This window comes from Hippocampus guttulatus, chromosome 14 (assembly GCF_054856545.1).
Source record: "Hippocampus guttulatus isolate MCC_2025c chromosome 14, RoL_Hgut_1.0, whole genome shotgun sequence".
NCBI lineage: Eukaryota > Metazoa > Chordata > Actinopteri > Syngnathiformes > Syngnathidae > Hippocampus > Hippocampus guttulatus.
In genome coordinates this window covers 13,080,904-13,096,531 of record NC_141274.1, presented here as the reverse complement: position 1 = coordinate 13,096,531, position 15,628 = coordinate 13,080,904, and the positions used below count along the sequence as shown (strand labels likewise).

At 45.5% G+C, this 15,628-nt stretch overlaps 1 protein-coding gene across 3 annotated transcripts; it reads left to right on the top strand.

The window, feature by feature from the left end:
• Positions 1 to 485: 485 nt before the first annotated feature.
• Positions 486 to 15,534, top strand: zzz3 (zinc finger, ZZ-type containing 3). Of its 3 annotated transcripts, XM_086128865.1 has the most exons (13): positions 486 to 846; positions 1,404 to 1,569; positions 5,287 to 6,967; positions 10,486 to 10,624; positions 11,272 to 11,419; positions 11,494 to 11,606; positions 11,773 to 11,844; positions 11,948 to 12,049; positions 12,929 to 13,024; positions 13,097 to 13,258; positions 13,476 to 13,610; positions 13,692 to 13,792; positions 14,596 to 15,534. In XM_086128865.1, the coding sequence occupies exons 2-13, from the start codon at positions 1,446 to 1,448 to the stop codon at positions 14,738 to 14,740; spliced, it is 3,018 nt and encodes a 1,005-aa protein (XP_085984991.1). In that variant the 5' UTR covers positions 486 to 846; positions 1,404 to 1,445; the 3' UTR covers positions 14,741 to 15,534. The 3 variants fall into 3 exon arrangements, with proteins under 3 accessions (XP_085984991.1, XP_085984992.1, XP_085984993.1); XM_086128866.1 differs by lacking the exon at positions 1,404 to 1,569 and having other exon boundaries at positions 487 to 846; XM_086128867.1 differs by lacking the exons at positions 486 to 846; positions 1,404 to 1,569 and adding an exon at positions 979 to 1,154.
• The last annotated feature ends 94 nt before the right edge of the window (positions 15,535 to 15,628 follow it).

The window sequence follows — 15,628 nt, the reverse complement described above, 5'->3', positions numbered from 1 at the left end:
GCAAAATAAAAGATGGAGCGACATAAATAAATTGACTCAAATGCCAGTTTAGAGGTTCAAATTCAAGCATACTGATCGACATAGAACCCTACCAAAATAAAAGTGCTAAAAAAAACGGGCTCAAATTTATCACGTCAGTCACAGCAGATCCAAATCAAAATCTTTTTTTTTGTTTATGGCTTTTTGTTTGTTTATGGTTGTTGGCTGTCTCAGGCTGCGAGTCTGATCACAGGAACGGATACTGAAAGAAAAAAAACAATATAAAAAGTAACACCATGAACATGGACTGAAAAGAAAAATCGAACAGTGTCCTGTCATGGGACCAGAAACAGCAAGTCGAAACCTGCCAAAATAAAAGCTACAACAGCACAAACTGACAGACTGCACCAAACCAGTCACGGAGGATCAAATCCAAATTGTTGACAAAACCTTGGTCAGAACAGACTGGTTGAGAATCCTATGAAGGGAACCACAATGGGAAGTAGAAATCTAAAATGAAAGCAAGGCCTCCAATGCACAATGGTAGAAGATCCAAATCAAAGTCCTTCGTTCACAAAGTTGCTTTAACTAGCTTCTGCTGAGATTCCTCCCAATGGAAAGCAAACAGTCAACATGTTTTCCTCAAAATTAATCCACTAGTCAATACAAAATCAACATAACGCTCCTGGTCCACATTTGTTGTGGATTCGAAGGCATTTCCAGGCCATGAGAAGGCAAACATGTCGCCGATTGCGGCACACGAATGTCGCCCTCGCCTCAATGTGTTCGCCTACCCGAGCCGGAAAGCTCGGCTGCACTGTGAAAACATGGCTGCGAGCGAGCGTGCAGCGACTGTACGGAAGTGAGGTACGTGCTACATTGTTGTTGGGGCTCCGTAAAACGCTTAGTCGGGCAATTGAGCGTACCGATTGTCTGGCGCCGGAGGGGAAACAACATAATTGTCGGGACTGTTTGTGGTGGACCGGCGCCGTTTGCGAATTAAACGGCCAAGTTTGAGAGCGAAACAATCGGCTAAGCTAGGCTAGCTAACGCTTAGCGACAGGCAGGCTGCCACGATTCTCCCTACCGGTTTTAGCCACTCGACTAGCCTAGCGGGGACGCCTCTCGAGCCGAATGGATAAACGGAGAACCCCCACCACACCGGAGTCTCCTAGGTATCTTGTCTACTAATTTCGGCCGTTTACGACTCGCTAGCGTCTCGTGTTTAGCCGTGGGTCGAACGGGGAGTTCGCCCGATTAAAGGGCTAACCAAGCGGAGTTTTGCAGTCAAGTTACCGCTAACGTTCAGCTCGCCCATCGCCCCCGGTTGGGCTGATGATATAAAACCACACCTGTGTGTATTGTATGTGCATATTTTGATTATCTCAAGGGACTATACTCCCGTCTTGAACTGTTGTTGTTAGGTCGCGTAGAAACCGGTCCCTCGCGGCACACGCTAAGCAAGGATGCGGGGATCTGAGCCCCTCTACCCGGGATGCACGCCACGCTACCCCGTGGATGTCACGTTTCCTGAAGGCCTCAGTGGAAGTGTTCCCCACTCCTACGTGGAAACGAAAGTGGACAACAAAAGTAACAAGTACACTGGGCTTTAAAATCAGGACAAAAATCCCCTGAAATTGCTAACTAGATGTCTCAGCCAGCGCTCTCGGCTTGTTTGGCAGGTGTATACGTACACGCATAATTGTGCACATTGTCGACTCCAAAACTGCCCCAAAATAACAGGTTTTATAATTTTGGACGAGATTGTGAATGCCAACATGTTAGTGCCACTTCCAAGCCAAATGGGCATATCTTTAGAGAGGATATCATGTAAGAATGGAACCTTTTATCTCCTAAATTGCACCTAATTCCTCCTAACATAATCACTGACTTTTTTCTTCTCTCCTAGTTTTGCTCTTTTATGAGGCAATAATACACTCTTAACACTATTTAGGCTTTGTCAACGTTTAAAATCAGCAAGACCCATGTCACCGCGTGAAAAAGGAAGAAAACAGTTAAAATTTTGTCTGTTAAGAATTATGGATGTTATGACATTTTAAAAACTTCGAAAAGTAGCCAAAAATTACCTTGTGTTTCCATTTAAAAACAATGGAATGGCCTGTTGCAGAGTGTCTGTGCGAAGCGTGCTGTGTAGGGACAAGTAATGTCGAGGTCAGACTACATAAACAGCCCGATATTAAGATAAGATAAGATAAGATATTTTTTATTAGTCCCACACTGGGGAAATTTACAGCCTCCAGCAGCAAGAATGTAGGCAGAAAGAAGAAGAAAAAACAAACAAACACCATTGAGCCGACCAATGTGTTGCGGGCAATCGTAGTGTCTCATAGCCGATTTTGAGTTGTTTTGACACGTCATAGCCCGTGTAGTGTGACAAACTCAATGATTGGTCGTGAGGCGTCTGGGACGCTTCAACACCAAGATGACAAAAGTCTGGCATAGCTGCATCTGATGCCAAATAGGAGATTGTGAGTCGCTTGTGATAAGGTGTCAAACCTCCTTTTGTCGACACGGCTGCTTGCACACACAGTTTTGAAATATAATTAATCAAATTATTCAATAAATCGTCTGAGCCCTAATTGAGATGCTGTTGCGGCACTGGTAGGCCTTTTCTTGGTTCTGTGTTAAAAAGGCATCGGCGAGTAAATGCCAGGTGGAGGTATGCAGGAATGTTGCTTGATATCTGTGTGAAAGGCTGATGATGATAAACTAAGCAGGACATTATGAGTTCAGGAATCCCTTTTTACACTCTTAATACTCTTGAATGTCCTGTAAAGGTTTTATGAAGCTGTCAATTTGACCCATGAAACAGGTTATTGCCATGTTTTCCCTCCGTGAGGAATTGATTCTCAGGCCGTTGCTCTTTATTTCCATGCTAGCCAGTGTGTATGCATTGTCTTCATAGCGTGTGTAGTCCGATACTAGTTCTCTATCAAGTCATCTAATTTGTTTACAGTGTAGCCTGGAAATTTTAAAATAAAATACTGGTGTCGCTACTGTATCTTGCACCACATTGCACTCCTTGCAAGTCTTCAACATCATGTATTCCATCGTGCACCTGAAGGCAGCGTTTGTTAGCGTTTTAGCTAATCACCCCTGCTGCTACAAGCCTACGAGCTAAGCTTTAACGATATGTTAGCAGTTGTTCAACCGAGCTGATGGGTGGGTTTTTTTCTCCCTCCAGAGAAGAACTAACGAGCACGGCTCATTAATTTGTTGTGTTGCGTTGATTGTCGAGCGCTCACTGCAGTCCTTTCACCTTCCTCTCTTCTTCCTGTTTTATGCATGGATGCGTCAAGTTAGCCGTCTCAGCAGCCGGCATCAGCCGAGTGCGAGTAATGTGCGCATGTTAAATCTTTGACTCTGCAGGTTGTATTTTCACCGACGCTCCCGTTCTGAAGTGTCAGGTTAAAAAAAAAGTAATATCACCCAAATAAAAGCTGGATAGGTACAAACAAATGTACTGAAATGCACGAAACCAGTTGCCGAAGATCCAAACTGAAAACTGGCTCAGCTGAAAGGGAACAAAAATCAGAAAAAACAGGAGCACCACAAACTGACCGACAAACTCAATTCCGCTGAAGTTGTGACATGTTAAACACCAATAAAACAGCATACGGTGATTTGCAAATCATGTTCAACCTATATTTAATTGGATACACTACAAAGATGAGCTGTTTAATGTTCAACCTGATCAACTTTGTTTTTTAGCAAATAATCATTAACTTAGAATTTTATGGCTGCAAAGTGTTCCAAAAAAAGTTGGGACACTGTCGCCTTTGTTTTACATCAACATTTCTTTTTAACAACATTCACCAAATGTCTGGGAAGTCAGGACGCCGAGGATCTTTTTGTTTTGTCTTTTGACTCAGCGTGACAGTTGGTTTTTGTTTGACTGTTTTTCTGCTTTTTACTGTCCTTGTTATGAATTTATTGTTTTATTGCTTGTTGTTATATGACTTACTTTCGCTCCGTGTGCAGCACATTGTTTTAAAGTGTTCTATGAATAGAGTTGAGTTGAGTAATTGTGTTGAAGCTTTGTAGGCGAGATCCTTCCCATTCTTGCTTCATGTACAGTTTCAGCTGTTCAATTCTCCCCGAGTCAAGTCAAAAGTTAAGTTCATGATTATTTGCTAAAAACAATCACGTTTATCAGTTTCAACATTAAATATGAAATTTAGTCAACATCGGTTTTAATAGTCTTATTAGGGGAACAAATACGGGAAGTAAAAACTGACCAAAATAAGTCTTCTCTGCTTGAATGTGTCCACCTCCTTCACGGTCATTTCATTATGTTTTGACTCATCGCTGCACATTTAAAGTGTTCTCTCTGTCTCCGCAGTGCTAATTGATGCACTCCTTTTAAGCTCCTTTTATGACCGCAAAGGACACCACTGTAATGAATGAATGTGACTTTAGAACAACCTGCACCTTTTTTTTAATTTATTTTTTTATTGCCCTCCTTAGGTTCATTAGCAGGATTAGCCTGGCGCACCCCCTTCTCAGTATTCTCACGCCATGTTTTGCTTAAGGCGGTCAACTTTTGCACTACACCAGACGTTATCTAAATATTTGATTGTGGGAAGCCTGAACCCGTTAACGTCTCGCTTGGTCCGATTCGGGTTGATAGATGCGCCGCCTTCGCCTTCTAAGTAGGCGTAAGTTCCGGTGTGTGTCGTTTTTCAGATCATATTTGTTGAATTTCTCATTCAAGCAGCCGTTGTGAATTGATCCATTGTGCGATAACAACATGCCAATTACACACTGCAGTCATTGGCATGTCACAGGCGTAACAGAGCCAAATGTGTGGATGAGTACTTCTCAGGTAGCGCTTGCGGCATTGATTGCAGCCACCTTTATTCCAAACGTCGTCGCACATTGAATTCCGCATTCTACCTTTGTTACTTCTCTGGTGCCAGATCAAAAGCTGGCAATTTCGAGCGCCAACCTCAACCCCTCCTACCTGCATCGGTTCCTTACACAAAGGACACCGTGGCAGGAAAATATCGCCTTCCATGGCCAATCAAAGCAGCCGCAGGTATGCAGGCTCTTTTGTTATGCCCCAGGCACCCCAATTTTGTGGGAAAACTGCATGAAAGGTAAATTTACCTGTAAATGTGATAAAGTGCATGCGAGCTTCATCCTGAAATTTTACTCAACAACTGAAAGAATATCCCTAACATTTAGTGTATGTTTCTGTGTGAACGGCACTGGCAGATAGATTGGCACTCTACTTCTGTGTATACTTTTATGGGACATTCACTGCGGTGCTTTGTGTCTTTGCAGGTGCCCATGTCCCGCCAAAGTGGAGAGCGCACCAGGATGCGGAGATTGTAGGCACCCGCCGTAGTATGGCCGCGTCCCGTTCCTCGCGCGTCACAAGGTCATCGGTGGGGCTCAATGGATTGGACGAGAACTTTTGTGGCCGCACCCTCAGGAACCGCAGCATTGCCCAGCCGGAGGAGACGGCTGTGTCTCCACTGCCTCGGGCCCGCTCTCCCAAGAAGAGGCAGGAATCCCGGCAGGACTCTAGGCTGTCGAAACAGGACGTCAAACAGGGGTCCAAGAAGGAGGACAAGCCGGAGTCCAAACCGGACCCCAAACCGGACCCAAAGAAGGAAAAGACCAAGCAGGAGGCTAAAGAGGACACTGACAACCAGTCGGCCCGGGACTCAGAGCGGCAGATCTCGTTGCAGGGACGGTTAAATGACTCCAATGACTGTAATAATTCTCCGGCAGCCGAGCAGGACCTGTTGGCCGGCCCACACAAACGGAGCGGCTCGTGTCTGGAAAAAGACATTAGCCCTGAGAAGTCTGAACGTTGCGATAAAGGGAACGGGGTGCCGGATGCTCCTCCTTTAATCAAAAGGGCCAAGCGATGTTCCCGAGGCGGGGAATCTCAGGAATGCGAGGTGGACACGGTGAGCCCCGAGAGTCCCGTCTCTGTTCCCGAACCTTGCGAAGGCAACGCTTGTGTAGACATTCCCACTTGGAACTCGAACTTGGCTCCTGACTCACCTCTCCTTGAGGAAGAGGAAGGAGAGCTGGCCAAAGATGGCCGGGTGGAGCGTGAAGGGGCGCCGCAGCCCCTCGCCACTCTGAAAGTCTCAAACGGCCTCCGGGACGACGCAGCGGAGAACCATGGCGACACGGCCGAAGAATCTTCGAGTCCTGCCTCTGCCACCAGCTGCCCGCCACTGCTCAACGGTGGCCAGGCGGGGGCGCCCCCCTCGCCCCACCCCACGGTGCCTTGTACGAACTCTAGCCCGGCGCACGCAGAGGTCGCCGCCTCAGGGCAGCCGCCCACGTCGTTCTCTCCAGCCCCTCTGGAGGACCCGCTTCCTGATCTGGTAGTGGCCAGGGAGCAGGAAGTCGAGGACGTGGAGGTTGACGTGGTGGGCGACTCCCTTTGTCTGGCTGGCGAGGAGCAGGTGTTGGACAGCGAGTGCGATGACAACGGTCATCCGCTCACGCCGGTGCCGGACGCCGGCTCCTCGCCTTCACTCGCCGCCGCCGACAACAGCAACTCAGGAGAAACAACACCCCCACTGGCGACGACCCCGCCGCCCACCGAGACCGGTTGCACGCCCCCGTCTTTTGCCGAGCTCTATGAACACAGGTACACCTTGCGGACTTCGCCCCGCAAAATGTCCTCCACCAAGGCCTGCTCTCCGCCCCGAGACAACGGACCCCTAAAGGAGGATGGGGAGCAGGCGGTTGAAGGGATGGATACGGACTTTCCCGCTCCTTCGGACTCTTTGTGTTCCCCCGATGACAACGAGATCACCTGTGCAGAGCCTGGAGACGAGACGGGCCGCAACGGCGGCGGTCCCGTGGTGGCCGGGGATGCCGACGTCGGCAAGGAAGCGATGTGCAGTCACACCACGGAAGAGGAGGAAGAGGAAGAGGAGGAGCCCGACGTGTATTACTTTGAATCCGACCACCTGGCTCTGAAACATAACAAAGAGTATGTGCTCGAAGCTTTGTCGGGAATTTTATTCCCACCGCCATCCTCGCTTTGCCGCCTCACTCGTGTAGCTCGGCTTAATCTTTTCACTCTTGCCTTTACGCTTCTCTCTGCCGTCAAGTAATCCCACTGCACTCTCGATTTTAATGGGATTTGTAGCTGTTAAAAATTGAAATAATACACGGCGTAATACCGTGGAACCTCTCAAATGAAACGCAGTCCGCTTTGTGACAATTTTCTATCAGTTTCAGACTCAAACATTTATTAGACAACCCTCAGTCGTAAAATTTCATCAAAAAAACCAGCAGTACCTTGACGTACGCCTTTAATTTGTGCTGTTCTTGAGCTGGTAACTCAGTTTATCAAAGATGCGGGATTTGGGTTGGCTGTTGTGGCAATTGTCCGCCACCTTGTAGCGGCGGTGCTCGGTAGCGACACAAAGCAAAGAAGCGACCGAGCAATGGCCCGTAACTCGGAAATTGGTGCGCTTGTAAGTTAAGCTACCGCTGTATTGCCTTTTGAAGAATACTGACAGTAGCAGAGAGGGAATGCCTTTGCATGCAGGGTTCCTGCGGACTCTTAAAAGTCTTGAAAGGCATTGAATCGGTCCTTTCATCCTTTCTCAGAACCACTTTTCCACCTTGAAACAAAAACTACGGCTTTGATTGGCAATCAAATGTCTTAAATCAATCCTTCATAAGCGTTAAAAATGTTTACGCATGGCAAGTAGGTTTCTATGAGTGTAAATGGGCCCAAATCTCAAAATAAAATAACATTCTTTCATAATTTACTGAATGACTCTCGTGATAACGTCACGCAATCACGATAGCGGAACCAACAAAACTGTGATGTGGAGCAGAGGCACGTCATTTCTGTACTGTAGCAACTCTGGACATCACGGGACGTTGGGAACATTGTGAAGGTGGTCTTAAATTTAACTCCAAATGGAGTTAAAAAGTGTCAGTCTTGAAATTAACTTGTCTTAAGCTGTAGGAACCCCCGCATAGCAGTACTGTCACTTGAGTGGTGTTTTTGGTTTAGTGTTAGAGTTAATATCATTACTGGAGAACAAAACGAAAAGTAAAGCTACACATCCTTTGAAGACTTGTCAGGAAAAAAAAAAAAGCAATAATTCTCCACAGCCCAGCCCATGATGTGGCTTGGGCATCTGATTCAGATGCCTCCTGAGCGCCTCCCTGGTGAGGTGTTCCGGGCATGTCCCACCGGGAGGAGACCCCGGGGAAGACCCAGGACACGCTGGAGAGACTATGTCACCCAGCTGGCCAGGGAACGTCTCGGGATCCCCCAGGGAGAGCTGGAAGAAGTAGCTAGGGAGAGGGAAGTCTGGGCTTCCCTGTTAAAGCTGTTGCCCCTGCGACCCGGCCCCGGTTAAGCGGTAGATGATGGATGGTTGGATGGAATTCTCCACAGCAGTGCTGTCCGGTTTATAGCTCTTGCCTTACTTGATTCCTGTTCCTTTAGTGGAAACTTTAACATCAATTACTTTAAACGACTCACAATTTGCCCTCTGTAGACCCCTGAGAGTACTGGTGAGGGAACAGGTTGTCACAGCGTTACTGACAATGAGTGGCCTTTCACAGCTATTCCTTGACTTTACACTCTTACCGCGTGAAAAAAAAAATGGAGCTTACATAAAGTTAAGACCACCTGTCCCATGATGAGGCCAGACAGTAACACGGCGGGAACAGGAAATGGGTTTGTAGCGGGATACTGTCACCCAGTGGCGTCTCATATAACTCCTTGAAATAAATGGCTAAAAAGCGAAATCCCTCGGATGCGTATTGATGATTCCGCTTTCAACAGCAAAGTTTAATTTGACTGCTCCAAGTTAAGTTTTACGCTATGGGGGTCATGTGAAGTACCTTTCAAGCTGAGTCACGCTGCACCTTCGCCTCGACAGGAGGAAGCGCAGACTACTGAAACTCAATCGCACCAGCAACACGCTGCCATATCAGCGGATGTTTCAAATTCATCGCTGGTGCGCGCGGGAAAGTAATTAAGATTGAGTTTCCGCGAAAAGGTTCAATCGATCCCACAAAGACGAATCAATACAAGCCAGGGGTCATTTAAAAGGAACAATGACTCGCGTTTTAGACTTTGACACGGGTACCAGTTTAGTAGAGTAAGCTCAAATACAGAGTGTATAGAATGTTCCTGGATAATGTGGGATTGGGCTTGTTTAGTTTGCATCAAGTTCTGCTCCTACAGCGGCAATGAAACCTGAAAGTGGTAACGTCATAATAACAGTAAATATTTGTCTGAAAATCGGTGTGTGGCGCATGAACTTGAACTGCCATGTGCCGCGCAACAACATAATTCTTATTTGGCCCCGTTTTTTTTTTTTTTTTAGCAAGTTACTTGTTATTTCAAGGTAAAATATTTTTGTCCAATATTCTTGTCTCTGAATTCTCATTTGTGAGGCAAACAATATACGATGCGAGGCTTTGAGATTTAGGTGAACTTTAGAATACATGGTCACATGGCACCATGAGGAAGGCTCTGTTACTGCTCTACTTTCAAATTTTCATTAGATTTATTTTCATGGCTGAAAAAATGTTTTCCTTTAAATACTAATTATGACTTTACTACTATCTGGCCATAGGCTAGTAATTGACTACAGTGCGTTCTGACTTGTGTACGTAACCTAACCGTACTACGGTTAGTTTAGGCGCGTGACATTTGCACTTAATTTTTTTTAGCCCAATCCCCCCCATTTTTGTGCTTAGAAAATGGTCAACGGGATGTCTATCTCAATGTTCAATGTCATGATGCGTGTCTTGGTATTTCCAAATAGTGAGTACTTTTAATTACATGTATCTATACATATGTCCACCCATCATCCAAATCGCTTCTCCTTACGCGGGTCGCAGGCGGGCTGGAGTTTACCCCAACTGTAGGTGGGGTACACCCTGAACTGGTTGCCAGCCGATCGCAGGGCACACGAGAGACAAACACTCACAATCACTCAAAGCGACCATTCAGAGTGTCTCCATTAACATGTCATACATGTTTTGGGAATTTGGGAGGAAACCGGATTTCCCGTAGAAAACCCACGCAGACACAAGGAGAACATGTCGACTCCACACAGGAAGGTCGGACAGAGCCCTGATTTGAACCCTCGACCTCTGCATTGTCAGACAGATGTGCTCACCAGTCTCCCACCGTGCGGCCATCACAGCATTGGAGTTACCGTATAAGCTAAAAGCTAGCCTTGCTGCTGCTTTGTATTTTCTGCGGCACTTCACTGCCTCCCGCTGGTCATTGCGGGTAATATGCAAGGACCCTGCCGTGTTCTGTTAAAGTAGATGGACTCGTGGTCATGCTGACGGGCTTCTGAGTCCATCATGCTCAGGTCGCCTTTCTCGTCTCCATAAAATGTCAACGTCTCTGCGCTGCCGCGAGCCGTCGTATTTGACACGCGACGCTTCTGACAACTTGTGACACGTTATCAGGGATTGAGTCATTCAAATCATTGTTTTCCCCCCACCGTGTGCCAGTTACCAGAGGTTGCTGCAGACCATCGGCGTTCTCGAGGCCCAGCGCACGCAGGCCATTCTGGACTTGGAGACGTTGGCGCGGCACCAAAGAGAGGCCCTGGCTGACCCCATCAGCTTTGTGGAACAGCTGCAGAAGAGGGTAACCTAAATATACTACTTGTTGTTGTTGTTATACTAACTCACCAATGCGGTTTGAAGTAGGGCGGTTAATCAATTTTGATTTGTGTTACTTTTCCAACTCGTGTAGTGACAATTTCGGTATGTACGGTGCAACTCTTTGACAACAGACAGACGAGTCATGCCCTGCAGTTTGAAAACCTTTCGTGTTCAAGTATTGAACAGTTTACCGGTAATTTGATGAAGGATCGTTTTTACATCCATCCATCCAATTTCTATACCGCTCAACTTCACTGGGGTCATACGTGAGCTTGGGCATGGCGAGAAAATGAACTGTAAGGGAAATGTGTCACCCACGTGCTGTCTTTAGAAAATTGCTTTTTTTTTTAAGAGGACTCAACTATTTTGACACTGTTTATTATTTGTATTTTACCACCCTGCATCTGTATTTCTGTTATTTCTCTCCAAATAGATGCAAATTAATGCATGAAAAAAAACATGCTGGAAAAAAAAAGTTTCAAAGCTTGTTTGGTCTCAGGAGAAACCAAGCAAATGCCAGAAGGGGAGAACAAAACAACATTTGAATAATGTCCTCTTCATTTACTTTTTTTTTTCTTGAACCAAATTGGGGGCTGATCTAAATAATATAATTGGCCATTTTATTTTCAGGTGAATCTGGGCCTGCCATGCCCCCAGCGTGTCGTTCAGCTCCCGGACGTGGCGTGGGAGCAGTATACTTCCGGCCTCGGGGATTTCCAGAGGGAGCTCTGCGACAAGAAACGTAAAACCAGGCGGCTCAAGCTCATGTTTGACAAAGGTGTGGCGGCGGGTCCAAAATGGTAGCCATTTCACGTGCTTTAAATGTATTGATTTTTTTAACTCCATTTTTAGGTTTGCCTATCCGACCCAAAAGTCCCGTCGAGCCCAAAAAGGAGTGCGAAACCTCTACCTTGTATTCCTCACTACCCACAAGTGATGCCCCAGAGAATGGCAGGCAGACGCAGGTACCACTCATCACGTAGCCGCTTTTAAGATTCCAATTGCCCGTCCGTCTCCACATTGTGGTTACTGGTTCCGTTACTGTCATTCCGACATCCTGGGCACTGCTGCTTCATTGGCGCTACGTCTCTGCCATTGAACATCCCGGTAATGGTTGCTTTGCGTCTACAGATGATCCGGGGTAGGCTTTGTCACTCCAGCAAGCCCGACACCTTTAACCAGCTGTGGACGGCAGAGGAGCAGGCAAGAAAAAAGCATGTCTAGAAATGTACAGCATGAACACCCTGGTGTGTCAGACATTTTGTTTGTGATCACACGTCCTCTGTGTCGTGTTTGGACCTATTAGAAGAAACTGGAACAGCTCCTTCTCAAGTTCCCTCCAGAAGAGGTGGAGTCCAAAAGGTGGCAGAAGATCGCAGACGAGTTGGGCAACCGGACGGCCAAACAGGTGCTATGTTAACAAATGATTTTGTCTATTCCTGGCGTCGGGCCGAATCCACCATTTGCAAGCTCATCAAAATTAGATACATTTACCAGTAATTGGATTTTCTTTTTAGCTTCTGAAGCATATTTGGACTGAACATGCTTTTGATTTATATTTAATTAAGTTATAACTAATCAAAATAACATATTTGATGAATACAATTAACAATATACAGAATCCATATTTATGTACCTTTGTACTAAACTACTTTGAGAAATAGTCTTTTTTTTTGTGGCTTCTGATGCATCGTTTGACCATAAAATGGTTGACTGATGAAAATGTAATGGAATTATAAGTGAGAGTGATGACAATACAATGAAAGAATTTTACATTGCATATGCCTGTAAAAATACAAGTGGGGTGGTCTTTATGCGGCTCAAATTAATGAGGATGATTGTTAATAAATAAGCAATTCAACATACTTTACATCTACACTATAAAAAAAGTAATGCCATTTATCATGGTGATCATAATTTAATTGGTAATAAATGAAGCAATGAAACATATTTTACATGTTTATTTTAAAAACTTAATGCCATTTTTCATTTGGTTTCTTAATGATGTGTTGCCTAGAAATTTGGTTAGTTCATGAATTAATATGTAATTGGATATAAATCATGAAAGTATAGAAAATTTCACTCTTGCGTTCTTTGTGTGTGTGTGCGCGCGCGTGTGTGTGTGTGAGAGAGAGAGAGTTAAAATGTGTATTTAATTTGTTATTGTCAATTGGACTATACTTTTGCATGCAGTTACCTCCCGCCAAAGAAGTTTTTGCTGTATGTAACTACATGTATGATTGCCGTGTGTGACCTCTGTTATCATTTCCCTGTGACATGGTTGCAGGTTGCCAGTAGGGTCCAGAAGTACTTCATCAAACTGACAAAAGCTGGAATCCCCGTGCCTGGAAGAACGCCCAACCTGTATATGTACACTAAGAAGGTACAGGAACGCCTTGAACCCCCCTCAACCCCCCAACACAAAATAGTGCATGCTCTCTGTTTTTTGATCAAGGCGAGCAGCAAGAGGCAGCACCACCTCAACAAACACCTCTCCCGGCCATCCACCTTCCTCACCTCTTACGAGCCTCCCGTGTTTATGGAGGACGACGACGAGGAAGACGACGAGCGGGTGGCGTTCTACGGCGCCATGCACGACCCCGCCGACGATGACTCGGTCGGTTTGCGTTCGTCCTTCTTTGATGTGCATGTGTCCTCGGCATCCCAAAGGCCGTCTGAATTAGTTTATACACAGATGCCGTGTATTCTGTGCAGCCACCAACACCGCGGCTCTGCTCATTATTAGTTAATTTGTGTTTGCCAGTGCGGATATTTGGTCTGGCTTCCTTTCAACCATTTCTTTTTATTTATCATTTGTTGGGCTGTGTTCCCAGGACGAAGACGTCATCCCCGTTGAGCTGCGTAACCTTCCTGAGTACAAAGAGCTGGTGGAGCTGAAGCGTCTGAAGAAACAAAAGCTTCAGGAGCTCCGCGAGGACAAAGCCGGCGTGCGACACCTGGGATACAAGGTGTGATGCGCATGACCACGATAAACGGCGTTCCACCTTAAATGCGTGTCACAGACATTGGGTGTGTGTATGTGTGTGTAGTGCGACATGTGCGGCATCGAACCCATCCAGGGTGTGCGCTGGCACTGTCTCGATTGTCCGCAGGACAGCGCCGTGGATTTCTGCACTAACTGCTCAGACTGGTCAGTCACGAGACACAATTACACTCAGATACACGGCAGATACGCTTCATTAGGTCATACATTAGCACGTTAACCAGCACAGTAAACCTTTTTTATTTTTCTACTCTAGAGCATTTTCACATCGAGGATTCAAAAAGTGCTGCACGTACAGTATTAGAACAGAAAATGTTATCATACTGCGACACGTGATGCAGCCAGCACACTGAGTACTCCTCGGACAGACATCTCTCACTTTGAATCCGAAAATGACTACTTTAATCTTTACAAGTTCAAGTATTTCTCGCCATCAAAACGTCCAATTAATCCTTGTAAAATTACAATGTAGATACTGTTTAGATACTGTCTTAAAAAAAATCATTGTAATGAATTTGTCTTGTTGAAAAAAAATATCACCAAAGACTTTCTCAAAATATGACGGGCATTGTAACTTCATTCTCACCGCGCTTCTATTTTTTCCCATTAAAAAAAAACATTCTTGAGAAAATGCCACTTTTTTTTTTAGGTAGACAGGTTTCATTTTATTTGTATTCTAGAAAAACTACAACTTTATTCTTGAGAATGCATGTAAATAAATACTATCATAAGATTGACTTTTCACTAAAAAGTAACTGCTTTAAATATTAGTTTCCTCCAAAATGATCTGTCTAAAAAAAATCTTTACACTCATGACTATTGCACTTCGTTTCTCTTGGAAAATTGCCAGCTGCTGTCGTGGATGTGCAATTTCATTTTCCTCTCGTATGGCAATTTGCGACATAAGATAAGCGCTCACTTATCCCTCTTTCTTTTCTTTTTATTTACAGCTTGTTGAAGACCGAGACCCACAAGCCCAACCACCACTTGGACCCCGTGTACCAGCCCGAGACTTTACTGGACAGCGATTACCGTCTGCCGCAGAGCACCAGCTACAACTACCTGGACCCCAACTACTTCCCGGCCAACAGATGACAGACGAGCGGCAGGCGCCCGTAGCTCCACCACACGCACTCGTTCTCTTCCTGTCTCGTTCTCTCCCTTCTCTCCAGTGTGCTTGGCTGCATTATCACGCCGCCACGTCGGAACGCCACCAGATGGGTGGGGGGGCGAACAGAGCAGCGCAGCCGCCGCCGCCGCCGCCGGTGGGGCGGCTCAGTCGCTGGGCCACCACCTCAGCAAGGTTAATTCATGGATCTTTTCAATGGAAAAAAAACCTAACAAAAGTGAAGGCAACATTCCCATGTGTCAAGAGTGCCAGTGTGTCGCACCGCTGCATTTTAAATGCAGGCACAGTGTTTTTTGTTTTTTTTCCTCCCTCCCCCTCTCTCACCATCAGTGTTTGCCGCCATGGATCACGTGAAGTGTTTATGGAGACAAGTAGTTGGCGCTAGTTGTTGTGTGTGGGCCATTTAAAACAATACAAAACAAACAAAAAAAAACATTGTTTTGTCGGTCATCTTTCGGTTTAAGTCAATGGAAAAAGATTGTATTTTTATTAATCTATTTAAAAAATCTTAAAGATTCGAGGTGGTGCTTGGTGCCTCCACTTTTATACATGAAGACACTCGCGCACACTCAAATACACACACACATACCCATAGATCTTGTTTGTGCAGACTAGACACCATTCTCACCTCTAAGTCCCTCCCCCACCTCACTTCAATATCTGTGTATAACAAGTCTGTTCTTATGTAAAAAAAAAAAAAAATGTACAAAAAAAAATGCTAGAGGAGAAGCGTGGAAATAAAAAGTATGTGAAAATAGTTTTTCCATTCACGTTCTTATTGACAGATGACTTTATTTTGGTAAGTAGATACTGTGTAACCTCCAAAGTCGAGTAAATCTCAGGAGCTGTCTCCA

Excerpts from the sequence above, each read along its gene's own strand:
- zzz3 (XM_086128865.1), top strand. The coding sequence starts at position 1,446 with ATGCGGGGATCTGAGCCCCTCTACCCGGGATGCACGCCACGCTACCCC. Across the intron at positions 13,025-13,096 it reads TGTATATGTACACTAAGAAG|GCGAGCAGCAAGAGGCAGCA; the intron begins GTACAGGAACGC and ends TTTTTGATCAAG. Across the intron at positions 13,259-13,475 it reads ACCCCGCCGACGATGACTCG|GACGAAGACGTCATCCCCGT; the intron begins GTCGGTTTGCGT and ends CTGTGTTCCCAG.